The sequence below is a fragment of the Candoia aspera genome, chromosome 1, assembly GCF_035149785.1.
Source record: "Candoia aspera isolate rCanAsp1 chromosome 1, rCanAsp1.hap2, whole genome shotgun sequence".
Taxonomy (NCBI): Eukaryota; Metazoa; Chordata; class Lepidosauria; order Squamata; family Boidae; genus Candoia; species Candoia aspera.
In genome coordinates this window covers 262174732-262192161 of record NC_086153.1, presented here as the reverse complement: position 1 = coordinate 262192161, position 17430 = coordinate 262174732, and the positions used below count along the sequence as shown (strand labels likewise).

General features: G+C 38.5%; 1 protein-coding gene across 1 annotated transcript in view; it reads left to right on the top strand.

The window, feature by feature from the left end:
* SHANK2 (SH3 and multiple ankyrin repeat domains 2) overlaps positions 1-17430 on the top strand; it is a 362929-nt gene that overhangs the window by 289153 nt on the left and 56346 nt on the right. Inside the window, exon 17 of the mRNA XM_063289598.1 lies at positions 16030-16165. Coding sequence (XP_063145668.1) covers positions 16030-16165 — 136 coding nt within the window. The remainder of the gene's footprint in view (positions 1-16029; positions 16166-17430) is intronic.

The following is a 17430-nucleotide window of genomic DNA, read 5'->3' as shown; positions in this document are numbered from 1 at the left end:
ATATAAAATATAAGAAAAAGACAAAACAGATTAGAATAGTTAGAATTCTGTATTGTTGATTTGTTTTTGTTTTTGTGTCTTTAAGTCATTGTTGACTCCTGGCAATTGCCTGGACTAGTCCCTGCAGTTTTCTCAGCAAGATTTCAGAAGTGGTTTGCCATTACCTCATTCGTAGGGCTGAGAGAGAATGACTGGCTCAAGGTCACCCAGTTGGCTTTGTGCCTAAGGCGGGACTAGAACTTTCAGTCTCCCGGTTTCTAGCCTGGTGCCTTAACCACCACACCAAACTGGATCTCTTTGTTGATTAGTTTGTTGATTAGTTTATGACAAATAGGCCATGATTTGAAAAATGGTATTGTGCCATTACTAGCTGTAACCAGGACTGTCACATGAAATGATATAATCCACATTTGTCCTAGCAGAATTTTCTGACTTGTCATTTATACATGCTGAGCCCACTGAAGGTTATGTTTTGTTGTGTTTTTAATTTGCTTTTTGGAATCAGGCTGCTATCATAGATTTGAGCAGAATATACCATCGTTTTTGAATGACAGTAATAGAATACAAATTGTATGTAAAAATTGTTCTTGTAGTTCAAAAGGGAAAGATTCCATATTGCAGCACAATAGGTCTATTTTTTAAAACAGGGACCATTACTGAAATAGTATTGTGTGTCATGCAATTAAAAAGGTTAAATGTTGGGCAGCTAAATAGAATGAAAACAATTCACTTCAAAAGTCACAATTACTTACTTCTGTTCTTTTGCTGACCTTCAGAAGAAATAAAATTTGTTTAAACTACTGAGCCTCCATTTAGTGACTTTTCCTTCCTCTGGGTATGCAATTTAAACTACAGACAAAAAGACAAAACTATCTTTTTCTTATGTTAGTCAAGAATTTTTAATATATCAAGACAGTTATGCATTTGTATTTGCATAATAAAAATACACATCATAAGAGCTGCTTAAATAATACGATCTTTAAGATTTCATACAGTTATATAATTATAACATTTGAACTATTGAGTTTTCTAGAGTATGGTTTATATAGAATGGTAAAACAGATTATTCCAAGAAATAAAGTTCCTTCTTTCTTTTTTTGGGTCATGATGGTTGCCCAAAACCCCTATCCCTTTAGCTCCACTACAATGTATTTTAATATCAGGATTCCTCCCCCCCCAAAAAAAAATCCCTATGTTTTGAGTGAATGGAGTAGTGTGGGAAGGGTTGAAGTTCCCTGCTGACTTTGTTTCTGACTTTGGATGCTTATTGATATCCATGGTCAAGGTAGGCTAAGGAAGAATTGTGATGGAGACAGGAGTGCATTGTGAAAAGAAGTCAAGTGGACATTAATAGGTCCATAAAAGTTGGAGAAAGTGACAAAGATGAGTATTTTTGGAAAGGAATGGAATGTGGAAGGAGAAGAACATGGAAGTGGAGAAAAAGAAGGAAGTAGGAATGGAGAGTCAAATGAAGGCGAATGTTAGAAGTGAGAAGACAATAACTAAGTGGTGGCAGGTGAGGTAGATCAAGAAACTTTGAAAACATCTCCGAATGTCAGAGACTGAGGATTCAAATTAATGATTTTGTGTATGACACTGGGGAGAAAGTTGACAGAGGTAATGGAGGGAATATAATTTGGGCTAGTGAGATAGGGGAATGGTGGAACTTAGTGACCTCCTACATTGCTGCTGTTGTTGGGAGAGAAAGGAGTGGCATTGGAGGAGAAGGCAAAAAGCAAAAAGGTACAGTGAGAATTACTTTTCATACTGATAAAAGGTTAACAGCTATCAAACCAGTGAACAAACATAAACTGTTCATCCTTCACGAAAGAATTATCCTAAACCTCCAAATAGAAAGTAAGTTAACAAGAGTTTTGCCACACTAGAATTGCCTATATGTAAGTTTCTCATCTGAACATAGAACACTTGCTGGAATTCTTGTTATAATGTTTGCCTTCCTTCTGATACATTCTATTAACAAGTGGATTCTTGTTCCTTGCATTAGCTGTGGTCAGCCCAAACTGCAAGGAGGAATGTCTGGCAGTCACCCCCATTAGTAGAGAGGCAGCTTCACGAGTAGGGATTCAAGGGAGCTGCTCTTGCTGCTACCAGTGCCAACAATTTGGCATGTAGTGACTACTACATGCCAGAGTCCTTAGAACAGATTATGGTGGAACAGCAAAGAATCTGGCAGGTGTGCTCACCACCAGCAGTCCCTTGCAAGTCTGAAAGTACAAATATCCTGCCCTCCCTTTTTATTGTTTGGCTGGTCAGGGCGGATCTTTCCTAAGTTTCTTCTTTAGACCATTGTGCTCCCTTGGACTCCCTTTCTTTTTATCTGATTGTTCCCTAGGCAGCATCTCTTCCCTCTGTTCCCCAAGGTCACCCTCACATTCCACCACATTTCCTCTGAGAATGTATCCAGTAAAGAAGAGTTATTGGGGGAGATATGAGGAAAGCTTCCCACTCTCTGGAGGAGAGATAAAGAGTGGATGGATAGAGCCTGACCTAATTCTGGAGTGAGAAGAATGTCAGGAGGTTGCAGTACTGTGCTGCATGAATACTGGTTGTGAACTAGGGTATTTTATTATGTTGATTAGCAGAGTAACATTAGCTTCATGGCATTATATCAGCCTTTCTTGAACTTTTTTCCTCTCAGGACCCCTTCCCACTTTTAAAAATTATGGAGGACCCCAAAAGAGCTTTCATTTGTATGGGTTATATTTATTGATATTTGCCATATTAAAAATTAAACTTGATGTATTTGCTGCCGCTACCGCTTCTCACGATTGTTTGATGGGTTTTAATATTGTATTTTTTTCAACATAGGCTAGCAATTTCGATTTTGCAGATCCCTGAGGGGGTCTTGGGGATCCCCAGGGGCCCTAGGACCACACTGTAAGAAGCACTGGCCTGAATCAACTTAATTATGGGCATTTGGGTAGTGCTGGATAGGTGGAGGCAAGCACTAAAGCTTGAAGCTTGCCACGTAGGGTTAGGAATGAGGTAGGTCTCTAGATCTTGATAATGTCTGACAGGGAGAGGTATAACCATTGGCATTTGGGGTGACGGTTACAGGAGAAGGGGGACAGGATTGAGCAATTTGGTGCCAGCTCCCTCTTCTACTCTAATAGTCTCTTCCCAGGGCCACAGGAACGTCTTCACTTGGCCTTAGGCTGTTGTTTCATGCAAGATCTGTCTGTAATAAGACTGCCCTGCTCCATGATTTGGTTCTGAAGGTGCAAACAGATCTGATGTTTGTCACTGAATATTGGCTGAATAAAAATGGGAGTGTTCCCCTCTCTGAGGTTTGCCCTCCATGCACAGCTCCAATGCCAAGGACTGGAAAGTTGGGAAGCAGTGATCTTCTGAAACTGGATTACTTCCAGAGGTCCTACTCTAGAGGAAACTGAATGCGAGAGTCTCTATCTGGGATTGAGCTAAGGATTCTGCTGGTGTTTTGAACATCTACCTACTCAGCAACCCTACCTGGGCTTCCTGAGCTCATGCTAGAGCTGTTCGGGTTCTCAGGCTGGAGGACTTCATCTCCATATCCTTTGGATAAGGTTGGAAGTATCTCAGGAGATACTTGATTTCAAACACACATTAGGGAAGTTTCCCAGTGATACAGTGGTGAGATATTAGATAGGACTGTATTTTTGCAGATTGCCACTAACAGCCCTTTTTGGACTAGGAGGCTCTGGCAACAGTCACCCATGACTACTTTTATCTTGTGATTGGATTACTGCAGTGCACTGTAACTGTGACTATCAAAGATAATCCAGAAACTGCAATTGGTGCAGAATGTAGCCGCCTGTACGCTGATTTATGTGAGCCAGTTCTGCAGTATAACACCTATATTGTGGCACTGTGTTAGCTTCCAGTAGATTTCAGATTACAGTTCAAGGTGCTTATTTTAAGCTATACAGTCCTATAGGGTGTGAGCCCAAGATTTCTGTAGGACTGTCTTCTCCTGGTTAATTCCAACTGGCCAGTTTGCTGGCCATGAAGATATGCTTTCAGTACCCTCAGTCTAGAAGACAATAGGGGAAGGGTCCCAGAAGCAGTGTTTCTCTGTTGTCCCTCTAGAGCAAACTTCTCTGCTTCTAAGATCTGTTTTATCTTCTGGAAAGCTATCAAAACATGACTGTTCTAAGAAGCCTTTTGAGATTAATATGTATGCTTTGCCTTTCATGTGATTGTGAATGTGCTGCTTTATTTTGTATTATTTTCATTTTTGATGTAGTCTTATGGTTTTTATTGTTTTATGATTTGGATTTGTAAACCATCTAGATAGGTACAAATAATGGAAAATAAATGAATAACTAAAATATAATGGAAGATGCAGTTGTTCTAAAATACAACCACTGGCCTGTTAATTCAAACGTGGAATCCTGTATCAATTTCATTGGTTCCTGGACCATTTTCAAGCTCAGTTTTATTCATTATTATTTAATGTATAGGCTGCCTGACTCCTAAATGACTTTTGGCAGCTTACAAGTAAAAGCCAACATATTAAAAGAAATACAGTCAATCAGAAGAACAAATACAAAGAAAACAAGAATTAAACAAATCAGATCAAAATAAAATAAAACAAGAAGGCTCCACAATCAACCTGTCCCCAAGGTGTGGAAGAACAACCAAGTCTTCAGTGGTTTTCTGAATGACATAAGGGTGGGAACCACAAGGGCAGGAATCACAACAGAGTAGGCGTGCTTCTTGGGTCCCACAAGGTGACATTCTTTAATTGATAGAACCCAGAGTGCACCCACCCTGTTGGACTGAACCAGATAGTCTGCTTTAAAGGTGATAACCACTCCACTGAATTGCACCTGGAAGCCAACTTGCAACTAATGCAGCTCACGAAGCAAAAGGGTTATACATGCATAATTTGGTGCCCCATCACTGCCCACACTGCTGCATTCTGGACCAGCTGTAGCTTTTGGATAGTTTTCAAAGCAGGCCCATGAAGTGTGTGTTAGAGTAATCCAATTGTGAGGTATCTCGTGCATGTATGACTGCCTGAAGGGCCTCATGGCTCAGGAAAGGGCACAAGTGGCACACAAGATGTACCAGTGCAAAGTCCCTCTTGGCTACAGCTTCCACCTCCTGTTTGAGCAGGAGCTGAGAGTCCAAGAGGACCCCCAGATTGTGTACAAGTCTCAAATGAACAAGTGAAACCCCACTGAGAGTCAATGATGAAATATCTCCAGATCTGTTGGGTCCAAATAGACAAAACTGCTCAGGTGGGATTGAGCCTGAGTATTTTCTTCACCATCTAAATTTGCACAGCTTCTAGGCACATGGTTAGGACTTCAGCTGCACTGCTTGGTTGGCCATGGTCAAGATGTACAATTGGATAGCATCCTCATATTGATGATACCTGACCCCAAACCAGCAGAATGGCCTCACCCAGAGTTTTCATGTAGATGATAAACAGAAGGGGAGAGAGGGCCAAACACTGTGGCACTCCACAAGTGAGGGGCTGTGGGTGTGATCACTCCCCACCTGCAACACCAATTAAAACTGGCCACAGAGAAAGGAAAATCACTGTAAAATGGTGCATCCTACCCAGAACCCTGAAGCCAGTCCAAAAGGATAATGTGGTTGAGGGTATCAAAAGACACTGAGATCAAGGAGCACAAGGATGGATGCACCACCCCATATCCTGGCTCTGTCACAAGTCATCAGTAAGAATAACCAATGCCATCTTTGTTTTAAATCCTGGCCTGAAACCCGAGTGAAAAGGGTCCAAATAATCTGCTTCCTCCAGAGTCCTATGGACCTGAAGCCCAACCATCCTTTCCATCACCTTCCCTAAAAAAGGAAAGATTGGATCTTGGATAGAACTCTTGGACTGAGTGATGTCTTCTTGAGAAGAGGGTACACCACAACCTCCTTCAAGGCTGAGGGACTTCCCCCTCAGTCAAAGAAGCTGACACCACCACATGGGCTCAACCGCAGGTCTCCTCTCAGACAGTGTTAATGAACTTGTGGCTGAGCTAACAGACCAAACTCACTCTGATATTATGTATGTATAGAAGTCTCTTCATGCCATTCTGTCTAATCATTGAGGTTATCATTTGAGGTTCTTTCCTGGGTGTTGCTGCTTGTAGGTTGTGATGGGAAATATCTTTTTGGTTTAAACATCACCCCTAGAGTACTCTCCCCAAGGCACAAATTTTTTGACTATCTGTTTTGGGGAAATTTCATTACAATAGTTGAATAAAATTTGAAGATTGCTTTGAATGTTTTACTTTGAATGTTTCTATTCATCTGTTCATTGGAAATAAAGGAACTTGCTCAAATATTAACTATTAATAACAATTGGTATAGAAATCTTCAGGAACTTTTATGTTAATGCCAACTGCTTTTATGCTGTTGTTCTACTGACTTTGGAGATTATCAGCATTTGAGATTTCAGTCATTGCTTTATGGGAAGACTGGTGCTGTAATTTATAATCATTGCCGTAATTTGAACTTTAAGGCAGAAACTATATCTGACAAATGCTACACAATTTAAGCAGTAATTTATAATTGATATATTAGTTAGGTTTCTCTGTGCTTTCATCCTATGGTTTTAATTAACTGTTTTTAACCTGATAGGTGTTTTGCAATTGTATTAAGCAAAATCTTTACTACTTAATCTCATAGGTCTTGTTGTACAGCAAAACCTGTGCATATTTTTCAGATGGGTACTGCTTTTATTTTTCTTGACCTTTTTATCATTTTACTACAGTCAACCCAATGCTTTAGTATTGGAAAAATCAAAATGTACGTGGTACTGCAAAAATACCTTTAACATGGAACTGTTTATTAATTAGGAAATCTTTAGATGTATTTCATATAGAATTCAAAAATTGGGGAATGTCTATCAAGCAACCAAATTTGGTGAAGCTAATGCAATTAATTATAATAGTGTATTTTAGTGTATATTAGTGTTACGTTACTTTTCTATGTAGAGGTAAGTAAAGTGAAAGTACTTCATTTGGTGAGTGTGAGTTTGTATATGATCTGTGTCCAAAAATCACTGTTAATAAATTGCTCAGTTGGAAATAAAAACAAGTGGCGGTTTAACTGCGGTATTTTTTAATATTCGTCACAGGCTTCCCCAGATTCTTTGTTGCATTAGTTGCTTAGGCATAGCATTGCCTAAGCTGCAGAGGGTTGGAACCATCTGTTGCCATTATTTTTCTGCCACAGCAATTAATATCTTGTCTAAGTGGCTGACATACAGTAGTTTAAATTGTTAAATGCATTTATAATGGTCTCTGCCATGCTTTTTAAAATTGCCTTGCTATTATGCAGTACAGCATAGTTACATGAGCAACCACAGGCAGCTTAAATGTGGCATTCTAGGTTATTTTTATACCTGTACAATATACAATATTGAGTTTATATGTATCCTTTTCATGGGACAGAATAATTGAGTATAGATTATCAGTGTTTCTGTATTGCAAACTACGTGGCTTGAAGGCTGTTTTCTACTTTATTTTTCCTGTTTACCATATTAAGGTAAACAAAACCAAACGGGACAATAAGCAAAACTATAACAACTTTGTCATATTTCAACATGACTCTAGACATTTATCTAAAAGGCTTACTGCAGGAACTTTTTAAACATGTATTCCAAGATCAGAATGAACTATTGACATGCTTATTTGGCTTATTTCTTACTCATATTTTAAGAACATAATTGAGAAGGGTGGAAAAGTCTTTTAATCAACCCATACTTACCACTGTTTGCTGGGTCCTCCTCAGACCAGGGTTTAATAACCTGGTAACAAGTTTAATAACCTGTTTTAAATTTTGCTGACTAGTTTAGCTTCCTGTAGCCCCTCTTTTCCCCTCTTTGAAAATGGAGACAGCATTTTTTTGGCTCTGATTTTCTAGCATCTCCCCCATTGTATTCCCCATTGTGTGCCTGCTCACTCTCTTATAATCCTTACCTCTCCAATGAATGTAAATGCAAACATTAATTCCCTTCTTGCTAATTATCCCAGCACTGGGTGAGTATTCCAGAGGGCAGGAGAGTGGGAGAAAAGGGGAAGCTGAAGTAAAATGGTTAGGAGGCAAACAAAAGCCGAAGGTGTGAAACCGATTAATCTTGTCAGTTTTGAGCCAGCTATCCCAGCGCCAGGATGCGCATTCCAAAGGGCAGGGGACTGGGGAAAAGGAAAGCACGGTCGCAGTCACGTGATTTCCCACTTAGGGACTGCTTTGCTTAATGACAGCTGCTGGTCCCAATTGTGGTCACTAAAGAAGGACTACCTGTATTTGTTCGAGCAGGTACTTAAACAATAATGGTAATTAAAACAATTTATCCCAGATCCTAAACTCCTTGGTCCTATGTTTGGTTGATCAAGCAGATTAAATAATGGAACAGAGTATAAGGATTACTGGGTTTTGTAGCGTTTTCCTCAAGAAGAAAAAAATGGTCATTCAGGGATGGAGGGATGGAAGGATAGATAGATCTTATTAAGAATACAAGTATATTCCATCTTGAATAAATAAACATACAAGTATACAGCGTACTGTCAAAAGAAACAAAGTGTATACAGTGTACTGCCAACAAAGGGATTCAGGAGACTGTTAACATGGTAAGATGATTGCAAGGCTAATTAAAAATATCCTGTTCAAGGATCAGAATAATTGAGGTAATACTGGAGAGCCAAAGGGGAACCCATGAAGAATACTACAAGAGCTGGACCAAGGAAAACTGTAAACAAACATTCTTTGCAACTGTTTGCTTCCTGCTCAAACCTGGTATGCAGAAGCCACAGAAAATCCTACTGAAACTCAGGTTGGGCTTGAAGTTAAGGATCTTCAAAGTTAAATGTTTGCGTTCCATGTTAAGAAAACGTAAAAAGCTCAGTTCTGCCTTTAAATTTCTGATTAAGCCTGAAAAGTTATCTCTGTGTGTTCATGCTACAATATGTAGTCAAATGGTTTTTTTTAATTGGAAGAGTTAGTTTGTTTCTGTAATGCCTGTTAACTGTCAGTATTACTACCTTGGTGAGCATAGGCTGGCATGCATGTATGAGTCTGAGGGCTAGAAACGTTTTTTTTAAGATGAATAAAATTTTTCAAAGTAATATTAGATTAATTGTGTTAAAAAGTGTACATAAAAAGTGGTTTTTTAATATTCATTTAGCAGTTGAAAACTAAATATTCATAATTAACAAAAACACCCAAGCTAATAAACATCTTCAACCAGGATGAATACTTAAGAGTATCTGACCTAAAAAATCTATTCTTATTGTATCAAATCATAAGGCCCTATGTTAGCACAAACCCAAACTTCAGGTACGGTACAAGTCCATGTGCAGAATTATGATCCATAAAAGTTAAATTCTCTATCAGACTTGTTTTTCAGATACAGAAAGAAGTTATTTTTTATACTGATACATATTCCAACAACTTAGTCTGCCATTCTCATAGAATAGGAATTATGTGTGATTTCCACTAAGAGGCGTAAAGTATCTAGCCATCTCCATATACTTTGCAGGAATTTAAGATTTAGTGATATTTATGAGAAAAAAGCTGGCAGGAAAGAAAATTCAATCTTTAAAATGTGTTGTTATTATTATAATTAACTTTAAATCGGTTTACTTGGGGAAGGGAAGGAAATTAAAGATATAAGTGGCTGTATGCACTCCAAATTTCAACTTTTTCTTTCAGTCAAGATTGAATAAAATACTTACAGGTAGTCCTCACTTAATGACCCTAACTGGGACCGGAATTTTCATTGCTAAGCGAAGCAGCCATTAGGTGAAACATCATGTGATTGCACCTCTTAGCAACGGCAGTTCTGGTAGTCCCAGTTGTGGTTGTTAGGTGAGGACCTCACATTTCTACCCTGCCGCACTCACCTCCACTTCAACGCCCCCCACCTGCCTATTTCTCCCTCCATTTCTGCCCTTTTGGCTGCCATGCACTCTGCCACCTACCCCTGCCACCCCCAAATGACCTTCACTGTCGTCTTCTTCCTGCTGCTGACGAGGTGCACCTGACTGAGGCAGTTGCTGGCCCTTTGTCAGACCTCAGGCTGCCAAGTGTCAGAATTTTGATCACGTGACCACAGGGCACTGCAATAGCCATAACTTTGAGGACCAGCTGTAACGATCATTCATTTAGCACCATTGTAACTTCGAAGGTCGCTGAACAAGGTCGTTGTTAAGTGAGGACTACGTATATTCAAATATAGAAGGAGACCATGGTATAAGTGATAGAGAATAGATATCCTTCCAACAATTCAATATCCTTTTTTTCACAATCATAAAAACATTTCTGTTGGCTTTCTGTTAATTTCCTTACCGTTTGGCATATAAATCAAAGAACATAAATATCTTTAAAAACCAATGGGTCTTCCAGACCAAAATCAATATATAAAATAATTTATGTTGGAAGGAAACTGCTGTAACACAAAGCCACATCATTTACATTTATCAGTGTATTTTGTGGGCCACATCTCCATCCATTAAATGAATGCATCATATTCTTTCTGAAAATATACAAAGGTGTTCCTTATATAGCAAATACTATTTTTGTTAAATTGATAATTTAGTGTGTAATATGACATACAGTTGCCAAAATGATATTCAATTGATTTTTATTTTACACTCCAATTCCTTACTCCCTGGTTCCCTGTAATTTTGAACATTTGATATACCATGGCTCAGTGTCAGGCCCACATTGCCCGAGGGACAACTAGGTGCTATTGTGGGTGGAGAGAGATGAACCTTTTTTCTGTGTGATAAAACTGAAAAAGATTAGACATTGATCAGTTGTTGGCCCCCCACCCCACTAGCCAGCCTCCTTATTGCATATTAACAGATGATGTTAATGACCTTGACAAGCAGAAGCTTAAGTCAACAACATGTTCTGGAGACTCTGGAAAACAACAGTAAGAATATATTGGAAAGTTTGGCATAGTGTTGAAGGTGCTGGCCTAAAACCTAGGAACTCTCTGAGTTCTAGGCCTCCCTTTGGCATGAAAGCTGGCTGGGTGACTTTGGGCTAGTCATTCTCTCTCGGTCCATACCACCACCTCACAGGGTTGTTGTGGGGAAAATAGGAGGCAGGAGTATTAATTATGTTTGCTGCCTTGAGTCATATATATAAAAAGGCAGGAAAATGGTGGTGGTGGTGGTGGTGGTGGTGGTGGTGATGATGTGTTGAAGTTAGTTAACCCAAATGAGACTTCATCAAAGGAAAAACAGCAAATAATTAGGACTGAAGGACATTTGAACAGCTGTTTATGAGACAACGGAACTATTAACACCTTTGCTTCTTGCAAATCCCTGATCAAATTAGGTACTTCAATTGGGACTTTGGAACAGCGGAACATAGAGGCCCAAAGTAATCGTCTAAGTGTCCCTCAGAATGCCAGTGATCTTGGGTGCAAAACCAACCAATAGTGAGCTGTTGACCCAGGGAATTTGCTAATAGGCTCAAAGGAGTTTGAACAGTGCTGGCAAGGTGGAAGATTAAACCCTGCAGCTGACCTAATTAGATCACAACAGGAGCAGATTTGATCAGGTTGTCCACCTTTCAAATTGAAGGAGGCTAAAATGCAGTCCAGTGAGAGAGCTGAATTGCATTCACCTGGCTGACAATCCAGTTACAGCTTGAGGTCTTGCTGATATCCCAACATTTAGCAGACTGGCACTCTAAAAACAATGATTCCACCTCCTGGATTTTATCTCCATCCACAATATTACTTTGTTACAGGAGATTTAATCACTGGGAGAGAGTTTAGTGTGTGTGTGTATATATCTGTGTATGGATGTCAGATTTCCCATCAGGACTCAGAGGCAAATAACAGCTCTTCTGAATGCCTTAATCAGCATTTGGCTTGACTTGACTGAAGGCTCCGATATGACTCAGCTAGATTAAAGTCTTTATTCAGATGGAAAATAAAGCCTTAACGCAATGGTTGATTGCCCTTTTTAGGGCAAAGAATTCAGAACCTTCAGCATAAATATTCATTTTACATAATCTGTGCTACAGAATTCAAAATCTTGGCTTTTTTGTCTTGCCTTTCAGAGCTAATGGATACTTGGCAGCTCACTTGGTCACTCTGAGCAGCTGAGATACAATTCTGTAATGTTTCTCTTTCTCCACTGGCTAACACCTGACTAGCTTCAGCTCTTACAATATAGTGTATTCCTACAAGGTTGTCCCAAGTGTAAAGAGAGGAAGGTTATGTAGCAGCCTTGACATATGTTGTAGCCAAAACCTGGCACACCTAAAGCAACCTGTGGCCAGTAAACCAAATTGCTTCTATTCACTGACCATATCTCAAAGATAGTATGGCTAGCATCCTGATCTAGCTGTTGTTGTTTATTCATTCAGTCGCTTCCGACTCTTCGTGACTTCATGGACCAGCCCACGCCAGAGCTTCCTGTCGGTCGTCACCAACCCCAGCTCCCCCAGGGATGAATCCATCACCTCTAGAATATCATCCATCCAACTTGCCCTTGGTCAGCCCCTCTTCCTTTTGCCTTCCACTCTCCCTAGCATCAGCATCTTCTCCAGGGTGTCCTGTCTTATTATGTGGCCAAAGTATTTCAGTTTTGCCTTTAATATCATTCCCTCAAGTGAGCAGTCTGGCTTTATTTCTTGGAGTATGGACTGGTTTGATCTTCTTGCAGTCCAAGGCACTCTCAGAATTTTCCTCCAACACCACAGTTCCAAAGCATTGATCTTCCTTCTCTCCAGTCTTCCTTATGGTCCAGCTCTAGCAGCCATATGTTACTATGGGGAACACCATTGCTTTAACTATGCAGACCTTTGTTGTCAGTGTGATGTCTCTGTTCTTAACTATTTTATCGAGATTTGTCATTGCTCTTCTCTCAAGGATTAAGCGTCTTCTGATTTCCTGACTGCAGTCAGCATCTGCAGTAATCTTCGCACCTAGAAATACAAAGTCTTTCACAGCTTCTACATTTTCTCCCTCTATTTGCCAGTTATCGATCAAGCTGGTTGCCATAATCTTGGTTTTTTTGAGGTTTAGCTGCAAGCCAGCTTTTGCACTTTCTTCTTTCACCTTCATCATAAGGCTCCTCAGTTCCTCTTCGCTTTCAGCCATCAAAGTGGTATCATCTGCATATCTGCCTGACCTAGTACAAAGGGATAAATAATAATGTCACACGGATGGTTTTATCTAAAATATTCCAACATCATGGTGTAATTGCCTTTGCTCTTGCCCTTGCCCTGCATCATAGAGGACCAAAAGTACATAAGCCCTGATTCTCCCTGTTGCCACTCAAGGGCAATTCGGCCTGCTGTGAATGTTTTCTTATAAGGGCACTTTAATAAACCATCCAAAAATTCACACATTGGTGTCTTACATTTGAAATCTTGTCTGTTGCCACTGCCATTGAAGTACAGTCCATTCTTTTTGTTCAGTATCCAGCAAATTTCAATCCTGCTTCCAACATCTTTTCCATATATCATGGGCCTTTATGTCCATCTCTCTGTCTGACCCTTTATGTGGAAACCTGAATTACTTAACACAGAGTCACCCCAAGGCTGGATATGTTCCTTAGAAGCTTTGGGAGTAATTCATAGAGACCTTCTACATTTGTAGGAAATTGCATTTTTTAAAATGTCAGAAAAGAATAATTTTTTAAAAATTATTTTGTGTCCTGGCTTTAGCCACTATTATTTAGATTTCAAACCTAAGCAAGCCATTCAAAAAGATGACATGGAAAACAAATGTGAATCACTAACAATAGTTTACCTGTTTGATGATTCATGCCTATCACCATCATGTAATTCCAAGGAGTTATAAAATAGTATATCCATCTAGGTCATATTTATTTAATTTTCATTGATTGATTGATTGATTGATTGATTGATTGATTGATTGATTGAGTCACACAGCCAAGCAAAGCTTTCATATCTGTGCTTTTTAAACAGCTTTTGCTCGTGCGTGAAATCTGCTTGTAATTAAATACTTTGCTTCCTATGCTTGAAGAAAATAAACTTTTTTCTCTTGGGGAGAGGTGGTAATATGTTTGCATAATAAGGTTATATATTTCTTTAGTTGAAGTGCAAGGAAGTTGGGTAGAAGGATGACAGTGGAATGTATAGCAGTGGTTTCCATCAGTGCTTCCATGTGCTGAATAATGCACCTAATGAAATTCATTATCTACTAAGTGTCAGAAATACATGTTATGGAAATATGATGCTGTTATATCAAATTCTAATCTTTACTCTTACACCAAATACCAGAATATATTATTTCAATGATTAAATTACTTTGAAACTTTTTATGATTTACTTTCCGACAATCTGTTGATTTAGGGAAGTTCAACAAAACTTTATGTACAGTACTTCTGATGAATCCTGTTCTAGTGGCAAACCCTCCCACCCCCATCACTAGCAATTTATGACAATAATATAGCCTTGCAATGAAAATAAGATTTTCCCATTGCTACTGAAAAAATTACAGAATAGTTAAAATTATTCTATTGAATAGGATTATTATCTTCATTCTGGAGTGTAAGAACACATGTGGAATGCTGCAGCAGTCATTTGGGATTATTAATTTCTAAATACCATAGAATTGCTTATACATGGAGTAGGCTTTATGTAAATAATTATTTATTATTTAATTTTTATCCCGCCTTTATTATTTTTATAAATAACTCAAGGCGGCAAACATACCTAATACTCCTTCCTCCTCCTCTTTTCCCCACAACAACCACCCTGTGAGGTGAGTTGGGCTGAGATAGAGTGACTGGTCCAAGGTCACCCAGCCGGCTTTTAGGCCTAAGGCAGAACTAGAATTCTCAGTCTCTGGTTTCTAGCCCAGCACCTTAACCACTAGACCAAACTGGCTCTCTTATATACCTGTATGTATATTTATACATATAACTTACATTTATTTATACATGTAACTTATATACTTATACTGTATGTGAAATAATAACATCACATTTTACTAGACAGATGTACAACTAATTTTTCAGCAGAATTTATTTATTTCATTATTCAAATTTATATAGCTGCCCATCTCGTATATATGGCTCTTATCATAGTGCTGAAACATGCCAGTGTGGATAGCCACCATTACTGTGAGCTGGTTGAGAATTATCTGCTTTTTCTATATCAGTATTTTTGATACCAATGAATTCTCACAAGAAAAGCCATCAGTTTTTAATTCTGCCCTACCCTCTGTAAATTAACAGAGAATAACACAGAATACTGATACAATTTTTAAAAAGAAAAGTTGCTTTAGCTGAGAAATTGCTGTGTGTACTTTTCCCCTCTCGATAAAATAGTTAAGAGCAGAGACATCACATTGACAACAAAGGTCCGCATAGTTAAAGCAATGGTCTTCCCCGTAGTAACATATGGCTGCGAGAGCTGGACCATAAGGAAGGCTGAGAGAAGGAAGATTGATGCTTTGGAACTGTGGTGTTGGAGGAAAATTCTGAGAGTGCCTTGGACTGCAAGAAGATCAAACCAGTCCATCCTCCAGGAAATAAAGCCAGACTGCTCACTTGAGGGAATGATATTAAAGGCCAAACTGAAATACTTTGGCCACATAATGAGAAGACAGGACACCCTGGAGAAGATGCTGATGCTAGGGAGAGCGGAAGGCAAAAGGAAGAGGGGCCGACCAAGGGCAAGGTGGATGGATGATATTCTAGAGGTGATGGACTCATCCCTGGGGGAGCTGGGGTTGGTGACGACCGACAGGAAGCTTTGGTGTGGGCTGGTCCATGAAGTCATGAAGAGTCGGAAGCGACTGAACGAATAAACAACACTTTTCCCTGTCCAGCACTTCTCCAATTCAGTGTATTCCCCCACAGATGTGTTTTAACATATTCTTCTTCTCAGAATAATTTTGAGATGATAATTTCATAGGAGAATTTGTCAGGTCGCATAACTTAAGTTTAGGATTGGATTAATTTATATCAGAATTCACAAAAATCAAAATGGTGTTTTTCGTTATGAATTTAATATGAATTATTCTGTTTACTTTAATTCCATCCCGTTCTTTTTTCTCTGCAGGTTAATAATGAAAATGTAGTCAAGGTTGGCCACAGGCAGGTGGTGAACATGATCCGACAAGGAGGCAATCACTTAGTTCTTAAAGTTGTCACAGTAACCAGAAACCTAGATCCAGATGACACAGCCAGAAAGAAAGGTACTGTCTTTTCATCATTTTAACTGTTTAAGATGCTTTTTCATAAAAAGAAACTGGTATGCCATTCCATTTTCTGATATTCAGGATATCTTTAATTTATGGAAAAGATAAATGTCCAAATTCAAGAATGCAAGGGTACTTTTAAAAGAGATTTCCAGTGGCATGGGCACTGAGACTTCTGGTACTATCCCATGCTCCTGAAGTGCCTCTGTATGTGTGTGTGTAATAACTGGGTGGAGGGGACTCATTTTATAATTTTTTCCCAGTTGATTTGTACCCTTCTCCTGCAAGGTGCTGTTCCATTCTGTATGAATGAAACAATTTATACACATTGCCAGGATTGATATGAAATTGCTCCACAAGGAAGTAATTCCAGCAATGCTAAGTATCTTTCTGAAAGACAAAAGAGGGTTAATACGTTTATGTCTGAATCCAATTATGTTTTGTTCTAATCTGTCAAAAACATGCGTTAATACATTTTCATGTACATGCTTCTTTACATTAATGGCCATCCTTACTATTTGGCAAAATGTGGCAACAGATTTTCTGGATATCATTGAAGAGTGCTAATTGTTAGTTATTTGATTTGTTATAAATAATAAATCACAATCCTTCAAGATGTTTTTGACCTGGAAAATGTCTGATCATTTATTATTTATTAAATAAATAAATTTAATATTATTTATTAAATCAATAAATATTATACTTTTTATTTTTGTATGTACAGATTTTTTTTTACATCTTGTCCCATAATAACCACATTGAAACACTTGTTTTAAGATGAATAAAGGCACTATGCATCTTTTAATGTATTTTTTTAATTAATACAACTAACAGTTTTCCCATTGCTGTGAAATACATACGTATGTTACCATCCTTATATGGTGTTTGCTTTTACAGTTGTATGTTTGCCAGTCAGTAACTCAAAATGTTTTGAATCATGCACATACATTTATAAAGGAATAACTAGTCTTGATAATAAACCAAAATTTGATTAATTGGGATTAATTTTCTATTTAATGAAAGTATATATTACTGTATGTAGTAGTAGTAATAATAATAATAATATAAAATAATACAAACAATGAGCTGGAAATAACATGTTTTCAAGCTAGAATGAAGCTGGAGCTCTTATGTAGGGCTCTCTTTCAACATAGTTTATTGATTGATTATGGAGATGGCAATATTAAAGATAGCATCATAACACTAATTCCTATTATTTTTTTGCCAAGGTGTTGGCACTTTTCCTCCTTTTTCTAAGCCTT